Source organism: Pleuronectes platessa, chromosome 21, assembly GCF_947347685.1.
Source record: "Pleuronectes platessa chromosome 21, fPlePla1.1, whole genome shotgun sequence".
Lineage (NCBI taxonomy): Eukaryota > Metazoa > Chordata > Actinopteri > Pleuronectiformes > Pleuronectidae > Pleuronectes > Pleuronectes platessa.
Genome location: NC_070646.1, coordinates 15,405,784 through 15,416,910, shown reverse-complemented (window position 1 = coordinate 15,416,910; position 11,127 = coordinate 15,405,784). Strand labels below are relative to the sequence as shown.

The 11,127-nt window shown below is 43.0% G+C and overlaps 1 protein-coding gene across 2 annotated transcripts; it reads right to left on the bottom strand.

Annotated features, from left to right (window-relative positions):
• Positions 1-94: 94 nt before the first annotated feature.
• zgc:194990 (uncharacterized protein LOC568410 homolog) lies at positions 95-6,096 on the bottom strand. 2 transcript variants are annotated; one of them, XM_053413538.1, is made up of 10 exons: positions 5,955-6,096; positions 4,148-4,239; positions 3,963-4,061; positions 3,774-3,881; positions 3,527-3,685; positions 2,928-3,068; positions 2,655-2,706; positions 2,340-2,366; positions 2,018-2,044; positions 95-1,559 (listed from the first exon to the last, which is right to left on the bottom strand). In XM_053413538.1, exons 2-10 carry the CDS (start codon positions 4,208-4,210, stop codon positions 1,000-1,002), a joined length of 1,236 nt encoding a protein of 411 aa, XP_053269513.1. In that variant the 5' UTR covers positions 4,211-4,239; positions 5,955-6,096; the 3' UTR covers positions 95-999. The 2 variants fall into 2 exon arrangements, with proteins under 2 accessions (XP_053269513.1, XP_053269514.1); XM_053413539.1 differs by lacking the exon at positions 5,955-6,096 and adding an exon at positions 4,449-4,530.
• Between the last annotated feature and the right edge of the window lie 5,031 nt (positions 6,097-11,127).

The following is an 11,127-nucleotide window of genomic DNA, read 5'->3' as shown; positions in this document are numbered from 1 at the left end:
TGGGTCTTTTTAGTTTTAATGCAGTGCTGGTTTCACCTCAAGATGTGGAATTAAAAGATTAATTCATATCTAAATGATGTGTGAAGACAAGAAGGCGCATTTACAGTTCATTTATTCAGATATTTATGAGAGGGAGAGAAACATCTTTACATATTTAACGCTTAAACAAAAGCACAGCTGCAAAAACAAGCTCATGCCTGACAAATAGGAAGCTTAAAAACCAAGAAGTGAGAATTATCTCTCAACATGCGTCTCCCCTGGATGTTCCTGCACGTTTTCTGTTCCTGCACGTGTTGGCATCAGCTGTGAATTAATTTTTTTACAGCATTGAAAATAGTCTTTACATTACAAAGAGTCAAATACTGTGTAGCTGCTCTCAAACATGCACTGAACTCTGGAGAATTTGTTTAAATGTCAGAGTGAGATGCTCCAGAATTTCTGGAGCATCCCCCACCCTGGTTAAAAACTCTGGAGAATGGAAGGATGTGCCCATGTGGAGGAGAGGACCAGGAGATCCTGGAGGAGAAGGATTCAACACGAGAGAGTTGGTGTGTTGGAAGATGCAAATATGAAATAACAAAAACCAAAACAAAATATATATACATAAATCTCAGTCTAAAAAAAGCAGTGTCACATGTAGAATGGGCCGACCCCGGTGTTGATGTGCTGTGACGTCCCACCTCTTTTTGCTGCACCCCCCGCCCCATCTGAACGCTCTGTGTGGTGGTGAATGAGTCTCAGCAGAGAATCTCCTGCTGATTTCTTCATGTGTGAAAGACAAACTCCAGAGTTCATGTCTGAAAACGGCTAATGTCTCCATGAAGGCAGAGGAACAGAAAGTGCAGAATAACGGTCCTTGGTCCTGGTCTCACACAGCAGCCCGCAGAGACACGTTTCGGGTCTAGAACCAGCGCACGAGATTCAAATGGACTAAATGACTGAAAGCACGGACTCGGTGGGCTGCTGAGGATCGGGACGGAGAAGTGGGGGATGTGTGATTCAGTTCCAGAGGCAGGGCCCGGGGCAGAGACACGGCTGTCTGACATCGGCAGGCCTGACCACCAGGTCGTTCACCACCTCCACGGTCCCGAAAACCGGGTACAGTTCCTCGGCGAACTTCTCGTTGAAGGTGTACAGGTGCGAGCGCTTCTCCGCGTCATAGAAGGACAGCTGGCCCTGCTCATAGTCCAGGTACACACCGACTCTCCTGGGCAGCGAGCTCTGCGGCAGCGAGGTGGCGGGCACCGTCAGGGCTTTCAGGTCCGAGCCCCGCTCCAGCCGCAGGGTCAGGTAGCCCGTGGCCGTGTTGAGCGAGCGGAAGCCCTGCCTCACGGCGGACGCCTTGGCGACCCCCAGCCGCCAGTCCCGCTCGCCCACGTCCACCTCCCAGTAGTGGCGCCCGGAGGTGTAGCCCTCCTGGCCCGTGGCGCACCACCAGCCGTTGAAGCGCCGCCGGCACCGCGGGGCGTCGCGGCGCTCCAGGCCGCAGCGCATACGTTTCTCATCACTGGAGATAATGAGGTCCGGGTTGGCGGAGTCCGAGTCCAGAGTGACGTCCTCTGTGACAGAAAGATGAGACACATACGGGTCGGATAGAGTTTGATGAAGCAATGAAACGAGGCGATTCCTCTATAGCAGGGGTCATCATCGATTTTCAGACCAAGCACCCCCAAACTGATGGAGAGATGGAGCAGGGACCCCCTACTATATATATTGTATAAAATTGTGTTTTTATATTAAACTGGGTCTAGTGCCATGTATAAACATAGCTACCCTGTTATTGTGCGCTCAATACTAAGCTATTCAAATAATACACAGGTTCATATTCATGTTTTTATAATCAACATGTGCAAGGAATAGGAGCTGCAGTGTGTGCATTGCTGACTGAAAGATAAAGTCTTCTGCCTCCATTCATCCATTCGCTACAATATGCTGGATTGGGGGGTAAATACAAAGAAATTGGAACAGAAAAATATGAATTTAAAGTAAATTATTTTAGTGGAAACTGTTTTCTTACCTGCTGCATCGCAAATCCAATTCCACACTGGAGGAAAAAAGAAACGGTTCTAAATATACTATACAATATCTATACATGTACATCTTTATATCCTCTAAATGTATGCATATAAAGATTAAATGACGACATGAAAGGTCACTTATGGGGACGATCCCACAGAGAATCATAACCTTACTTAGCAGTTTTGTCTCTATCACATTAGAGCTACAACAATCAGTAGCATGTTGTGACGATGCATACTGTGATTCACTCTAAGATTGGAAATAATCTCCAGTCGAGCGTTTAATCAAGAATGGAAACAGCATTCAGGGTTTTCACTCACCGCTGTGGGGGATGTAGCGGACGGCGTCTGCAAGAAGAAAGCGACCATTCAAGAAATTCATTCATCACTCTTATCCTTCAACAGTCTTCAATACAGTCGTCAATAGTCTCTTCAATACTGATTAGGTTTAATGAAAGGGATTCATCAAGTGACACTCCTGCTTAAACCACCACCCCAGGTGATAGGGCAATTCTAGTGTATTGTTATCAATAACAACATCAGGTTGGAATGAATGACTTTCTCATCATAGCTTTGATTTTAAGGTGGAGTTTAATTATCTTTAACACTTTCATTATCTGTCATAAATCCACTCACCAGTACTCTGGCTCCTCTGCTTTCTCACCAGCCACTGCTTAGTCACATCCTCCTACACACACACACACACACACACACACACACACACACACACACACACACACACACACACACACACACACACACAGAAGTTGAACAATACCTGCAGGTTATGTAGCATACTTACTTCATACATACTGATCTGACCATCAAATCCAGCAAAAGCCCCCAGTTCAAAACATTAAATATACAGCCCGATCTTATCAGGGGAAATACTGAGACCGAAGTGCACACCTTCACAGGGCTGTCAGCGTTCAGCACAGACAGCATGACCAGCTCCATGGCGGGGAGCAGGTTGGGGAGACGACCCCTCTTCCACTGGAACTCCAGGTCGTCGAGCATCATGAGCACCGGCTCGCCTGGCCAGACGGTGGGCTAGACAGAAGAGGTGACAGAGGACAAGCGTTGATCAGGGTTCAGGTTATTCATTAAGATCTCATTTTTACTATCTGACTTTCACAGATAGGCGAGCCGAGCCGAGGATCGGGGCAGTATACCACATGGCAGACACAGAGACGTTGTTCTGAGATGTGAAAATAACCTCCACCAAGGACTGCCACGATTATCGGTGCACTTTGGGACAGATCCAAATACAATCCAGACCATGTGAATTTAAATGTGGTTTCATAAGGAGACGGTTGGCCTCGGTCAAGCCCTGGTCATCTTGCTTGTCCGATGCTAGGATATTACAAGTATGATGGGATGACTGTCAAGGGAAGGGCTTAATCATCTTAATCAGATGCAAGGAGGGAACTGGGTCACACTTTAATCACCAGCCAGCTACCCAGTTTTTTGGCACACATTATCCCCAACATACACCATCGTATAGTCACCTGAGGCCTGCTTTTAATCCCCCGGGTCCAGTCCATGATGACTCTTTTGTGGGGCCCCATGTCGCACTCCCCTCCGGCCTCCAGCATGCAGAGGAGGTGACCCTTCCAGTTTTTCTTCTCTGGCTTTTCACACTGGTAGTCCGACAGTATGACCCTCGGCTGAACGAGGAAAGCAGACATTTATGTAGAAGCAGACAAACGTAGTTGTTTAAGTGATGTTGGGATAGAAAACACACGTGGTCCATACCTGCACTCTCTTTTCTAAAACAGCGGCCCACTCCACGATAAAATCGCGACACACACTCGGCTGCCAGATGTCCTCACCGGTCCAGATGTGGCTGAGGATGTTTGACCTCTGGGATAAAGACAGATACAGGTGAGAGCCTGTGATCTTGTGGGACAGCAAGAAAACAAAGAGAGAAGAAGACAAGCTTACCTGGCAAATTTTATTGAGCTCCCGAGCCAATTCCATGATAAACAACTGACTTTCCACCGGCAGCTCCTTCTTCTCAAGTTTGACCCGCTTACGGGACTCCTGGGGCAAAGCAACAGAATAATGTATACTGGAAAGAGAGTTGTGGAGTTGCGGCACTTGCAGCAAATACAGTTGTGTAGCCGTACCTTCAGTCGGATCTTGAGCTTCTTGGCCGGCTCGATAAGGAACTGCAGGCAGTCCTTCATCATGCTGGCAGCTGGGGAGCGAGGCCGATGCCCTGTGGGACGATAATAAAAACAGCTTTAGCACGCTGGCACTCGCACTGTGAAGTGTTTGGGCAGAGCTGCAGCTGACTGGGCTCCGGCCGCCCACACAAATCGATGAGAGAGCAGAAATCGGTCATTTATGAGCGATGGCAAAAACTGTACGAGTGCGTAGAGAGAGAGAGCGAAGCACTGCAGAGCCTTCCTCATCACAGCTCTGCACCTGAAGTCCACAGAGGAACCCATTATCCCAGATACCCACACATACTGTAGAGAGAGGAGTGAAGAGAGACCACCCACACACAACCAAACACACAAAGCAGAACCAGGCAAAACAAATTATTGCACAGTAACAGGATTTCCTGACGTGTGTAGGACGATGCGTCTTGATCATGGCCTTGAAATTGGAAATGTTTTCCCCCGAGGAAATGTCAAACAACATCAGCACAGAGCACTTTTAACACACAGTGCAAGTGTGTGTGTGTGTGTGTGTGTGTCTGTGTGTGTGTGTGTCTGTGTGCGGGGGAGAATTCTTGGACCAGTGTGCTGTTGATTCAGCATTCCGCCCCTGCACGCCACTTTGACGCTTTGAGGGAATGTGCTGTGTTTCTTTGTGATGTGGGGGGGCGGCAGCTGAGCCAAAAGGATGCAGCTATTGACTTTCCAAGGACTGAAGACAATCTAGAATAAAAAACTGCATCAACCATAAAGCGGAAAGTTTACATAGTATAGAGGAATTCATTATTTCTTGTATTGGTATTTCTTCTTGGGCTTTCTCTATGTCGATGACGGTTGACTTTATACTAACTGTTTTTAAAACATAGGATCCATGGCACGTTTGAAGGTCTCCCTCCGCACTGGATAGATAATACGATTCAATGTTAGCAACCACCAGCTTATTTCAATAACATTTCATCCGCTGTGTACCTTTGCATCATCGGGTGTTTGGACCTTCTCAAGACACCCTCTGCTAAGGCAGCCCCACCACAGGCTGATGGAACCTGGGCAAGTGTCCCTTAAAATGTCCGGGCTCAGTCAGGGTCTTTCCTCCAGAGCCATTGACTGCAGAACCTCCTCTGAGTTATTTTAGATTCAAATAAATACGTCAGAAGAAAAGTCCAAAAGGGTCCTTGTCAACAACAGCCCCAGACAAGTGCGGGGACGTGGAGAGCTGTGCCACTCAGCCTCTTAACTAAGATACCGTGTGGTTACAAATGAAAACATTTTCAGAATTTGAAAGGAGCCATACCCTCTGCGTGACTTCTCTGATGGGTTTGTGGGTCCAAATTCACTGCTGGCTGCTAGGAGGGTTTATTTTTGGCAGTGGAGGCAAAGGGTGGAGGAGGCAGAGGAGCTGTGAGTGTGTGGTGGAGTGGAGCTGGAAGATTAGAGGAAATCCTGGATTACCACCAGGTCCATTTCTGTACATGCACAGGTAGTGTCTTTCTATAACAGGAGGGAGTGACCAAACAAATAATCCTGGCAACACAAACAGAGATGTGTTCTTTTTACACTTGCATGAAGCCATGTTGAAATGCATCTACACACGTTTGAGGTTCATTCTCTATAGTGCAAAAAGAACAATAATGAGCCCAAAGCCTTGTTTTATTGTGAGAGAGACTAGTTATTTTATTTAATTTTCCCTTTGCAGCAGCACAATTCATCTCCTCTGCTGAAACCTCACCGATGTTTTCAGAATTACTGTTATGATATTAAAATCAACTCTGACCTTGTTATTGGTGAATCTTCCTTCCCGCTGACAAACTTTGCGCAGCTCCTCCGCGATGTTATTATCGATAGTTGCTGTTGTTCCACGCGCTGGTTGATCAGAGCTGCTCCATCCTCGTGAGGCTGCTCCTCTTCATCGCAGCTCAACTGCGGCAGCACGCAGCGCGCGCTCTTATCTCCGCCGCCCATGCTGCAGTGTGACAGGGGATACGCCAGAGATCGCTGTTGCCTCACTGGAAGCAACGAGGGTGACACTGAGGATTCTTGGTTATCTTTGAATATTTATGGTTTATATAACCAACCTATAATAATAAGAAAAATAATAGTAATAATAGTAATAATAATAATAATAATAATAATAATAATAGTAATAATAGTATTAATAGTAATATAATAATAATAACACAGTAACCTCAGAAAGAGCCACATTTGAGGGATCCCTCTCACAGGACTGACGTGAGAGAAGTACAAGAGATGCCCGTTTAACTGAGAACATTAACAAAATCCCAATGTGTACATCATTAATTAGAAGACACTGTTTTTAGCTCAATGGAAATGTGTGTCAATATTGAAAGTAATTATACATTATTATTATTTGTATTAGTATTGGGTTATGTGTGGAACGCCAAAGATTCAGTCTGTTTATGTACTGTTCTAACAAAATCTAGTCAAATCTGAAATTACAGGACAAAGTATGTTAAGGTTTAAGGTTATGTTAAGGTTTTAAATCATAAATCATAAATTAGTCAATGTTTTTAAATGTTATCAAATTACGTTTGTGATAAAGTCAAGCAACAAAATATGCATAGAGTTGTTGAAAATGTGTTTTAGTTTTCTAGCCTAGTGTCTTTATCAAAAATGATTGATAAAGCAGGACAGCAGGCTTTGGGTCTGGGAAAGTCATTGAAGCTATTTCAATGTGGGAAATATATGTAGGGACTGAAGTATAAACAATGATAAACCACAGAGATGTAGCATATATGATCTGCAGTTGTCAGACAGGAGTTAATGGTAAATACCGCCTGTCCCTGTCTGTTTAAACTGATCGTTTGGTTAGTTAATTAGCACATAATCAGTTTTCTCTCTAGGAGAGAGATGAACCAAACAGCACAGAAGAGTCTGTCCTGTGATCTGCAGTCCTTGGTTTCATCATGTGGAGAAGACAATGGGCTGATCAATGATGATGAGGCTCTCAACTGTTCCCAACAGGTCTACTGATGGAATAGTCTGTTATTCGTATTGTTGCTGACTTTTGATTGAGTTTAATGGGTTTTCAAAAAATGTGATACACCTTTAATCTTTAATTATTTTAATAGTTTTTATAATGTGACGCCCCGGCTTTGACACCAGACTCTGTGGTTTCCATGTGTGTATGTCTCCTGTTTTCTCTGTTCAAACATGCAGGAGGAGCTGGAGAGTGCAGGCGGTGATTAATGAGGGGCGGGGCGGGGCTCCAGGTGATGGCCATCACTATTTAAACGATGTCCCGGGACCTCAAGGCTCTTGTCCTGCTCTGACCATCTGACGCGGGAAGGCTGTCTGCCCTGTCTTTTTGTATCTGTTTTGTAAATAAATGTGAAGAATTGTAAAAACGTTAGCCGACGGTGTCTGTCCCCTATGTCACGACTATTGTGAGCTAGGTAGTCGTGACAATAATTATTGTTGTAGTTTCTGAAGGCTATAGGATTCTTTATGATGAAATAAAACATTTGTAAATCAATATTAATTAATGGCATTTCTACGAATAATAGTGATTTTTGCATAATGCTTTTTTAAACTGGTAATATTGACAGTTTCATGCCTAAAGTATGGTAATTTTTTTATAAAGAACACTCGAGGCTGTGTCATGTCTCCTCTGAGTATGTTATCTCCATTCTTTCTGCTGGTGTGGTTATAAAAACCACACCAGAACCGCAAAAACATTCCCATATTACCCAAATTCAGACTATACGTTAAACCCCTATATCAAGACTGACGGTACCATTTGTTACCTACACAAAAGGTAATTTTTTCACATAGAAACATCTAATAGATACATGAAGATATGAATTGTATGTATGTATGAAATATATTTGTTATAATCATATTTGTTATTTATGTATATTTAAATCATAAAGGCACCCTTATTAAAACAACATATATACAAAATTATAGACACTTATATATTGTTCTTAATTTCAAAGATACAGGTCTATCATGTATATTTATATATGCATGTCTATCATTTAGATATACCCATAATGTATAATATTAACATATATTTATGGGATTTGGGATGGGTATGTACGTATGCAACATATATGTCTGCAATATAAGTATATACTATATATGTACATATGCATAATTAATGCACAGTGATGTATGTTGTAAACAAGTATGAGTTTCTTATAGTCTACATATATCCAAGGAAAATGTCCATTGAGCAAAACATATATCTTATGCTGTATATATCAAATTATTATTATATGAGATTGATGTCAAGACCATATAACATGTATAATAGTCACATATATGCAAATATCGGCTATTATGTACATTACATTACATATTACATTATGTATTGGTAATATGAATATTGTACATCTATACAAACATAAATATACAAGTTTTCGGTTGGTTTGACATATATTTAATGTTGAAATTGTTCAAATATGTAAAATGTCTAAAAGCCTATATTCTTTACATCATATGGAAACACATTAACAATCCTCGACTATTCCAAACATGCTGCAGTGCTCTATGTTTTCTTTGGTTCAATAATAATAATAACGAAGTTTGAATTTTAAAGCAGTCTTTGAAAGCAGCGCGGCTGTTTGTAATGTCAGAGGGTGGACAGCAGATGTCGCTACAGTCAATAAACACCATATGTGGCGCGTCTTCAAGCCACTGTACTCATGTAGGTCCCAAAACGTGTGTGCGTGTTCTCCCTCTGGCTGTCTGTGTCGTGCGCGCGTTTTTGTGTGTGTAAGTGTGTGTATGTGTGCGTGTGTAAAGTGGCATGAGAAGGTGTGTCTCGGCATGTGTATGTGAGTGAGTGTGTGTAGTTTTGCATTCTAGTGTGTATGTGTGCGGGCGTGTGTGTACAGTGGCTTAAAAAGGTGTGTTTCGGCATGTGTGTGTGTGTGTGTGTGTGTGTGTGTGTGTGTGTGTGTGTGTGTGCGTGTGTGTGTGTGTGTGTGTGTGCGAGAGAGCTAGGCGACACGGAAGTGTGATGACAGCGCGTGCGGCCGCGCTGAGATGACACCAGCGTCCCCAGCATCAGATCAGATCCCAGCTGCACAGACAACATGCCCCCCAAAGACCCTCTGCTCTCCTCTCTGAAAGGTAACTGCATCACACTGTTGCATCGTGACCAGACACGCTCGTTCACTCAGCGGTGACAGTCCGGCTTTTCATTCATGCTTACAAAACATCTCGAGTGATGATCTGTCGTGTGCAGCAGTGTCGCTGTGTGAAATGGCGCTGATAAGGCTGATTGCATCTGAGAGGGTTTTTCTTCCACCCAGTGTGTGTCCTGAACCTGCAGTCCCACGGAGACACGGTGACGGACAGCAGCCCGCACCTCGCCTCCTGCTGCGAGCTCCTGGAGCTGGTCCTCAGGAAGGGGCTCCAACGTCAGTCGTAAATTTGTACCACATCACCAGTGCATGTCGAAGTGCCACATTGTCCACCATGTGTATAGAAATATATGTTTGGGTTTCAGCCTATCGAGGGATTGTGATTGTCACGATAAAGCAGAAATATGACAAATCATCAAATGTGTTTTCCTTCTTTTATTTCCCCCAGAACCAGTTCTCAGTCTGGTACACAGAGACTACTGGCAGTGTTTCAGCCAGCTCCCCCACCAAGACGCCTGCGGCAGGTAACATCACCATCCTGCTTACACTGACTGATCCAGAGTAAATATTCAACAATATGGTGATAACTCTACTAGAGCTTTGGGCGGGTGATGCCTGCATGACAGTAGGTTATATATTAGGAACAAATAAAGGGGTAGTTCACCCAGAAATAAAAAAAAAATTCACTCATTATCTACCCCCCACTGTGCCAATGGAGGGGTGGGTGAAGTGTGAGTCCAAAACACTAAGACTCAGGTGTAAACACCATAAAACAGATGTAATAAAACAACAGAAAAACACAACGTGCCTCCGTACTGCTCATGTGGTGTCATCCAAGTGTCCACAAGCCCCGACATTCACATTAGACTTGAAACTGTGTCATTTACACCCTAAGCCTAAATTTCCTTCTACTGCTAGAAGTGACTCAACTAGGAGGAGGAGCAGCGGACGCTCGGATCACACCACAGGAGCAGTACGGAGGCAGTTCATGGTTTTTATCTGTTGTTTGAAAGAGTGGTCGCCATTTACTTCAATTGGATTGGAATTGGCTGCAAAGCTGTTTACTTCACCCACCCCTCCATCGACTTAATGGGAGTGGTAATGAGTGAATAAGCTTTTTGGGGTTAAAAAATATTGAGAATAAAGTTTAAAGTTAACTCAGAATTATATGAGAAAGAAAATAATGTATGGAAGTCGTTATATTACGTGGGGAAAATTGTACATTTTTAGAATTAAGTTGCAGTACTACAAGAACTAACGTGTAAATTTACAAGAATAAAGTCGTAATATTATGATTAAAAAATCGTAAATATAAGAGAAGAAAGAAAGAAAGAACCACACTGATTTGGAGTTAATTGTCTCTCTTGTGGAGGAGGTAAATATTTAGTAGTAGTCGAATACTGTCGGTGAGATCTGTGGGATATTTATTCTCGAAATCTTAGATATACAGTATTTTCCCTTTAGGTGGCGCTTATATACGCTAATAATACAATTCTGATATAGCATATTAAAAAATTGCCAGTGATTCCTAGGATGTCGTTATGAAACTCTTATGACAAATAAATGGAATGAGGCTAGATATTTTATTTTTTACCATAAACTTATTGTATAGTTGTTATAAATAACTATGGATATAAGGAAATAAATAAATATGTAGGACTTACATAAACATCATTTTATTTTATAAATTTTTTTATAGTGTAAAATTTTTGTTTTTATATAGGCTAACCTAAACACTGATATGTCTGCGAAAGCCTCATACCGGCCTATTTTAATTTCCAATCGATATATCGGTGAGGCTTTAAGCTCTACGCCATAATAGACGTCGGTCTCGTG

What these genes read in the sequence shown, in the direction of transcription:
- zgc:194990 (XM_053413538.1), bottom strand. Translation starts at nt 4,210, where the DNA reads ATGATGAAGGACTGCCTGCAGTTCCTTATCGAGCCGGCCAAGAAGCTC. An exon ending in AGCTCAAGATCCGACTGAAG is followed by an intron (nt 4,062 to 4,147) that starts GTACGGCTACAC and finishes GCTTTGCCCCAG; the next exon opens with GAGTCCCGTAAGCGGGTCAA. An exon ending in ACGCTGACAGCCCTGTGAAG is followed by an intron (nt 2,707 to 2,927) that starts GTGTGCACTTCG and finishes GTGTGTGTGTAG; the next exon opens with GAGGATGTGACTAAGCAGTG.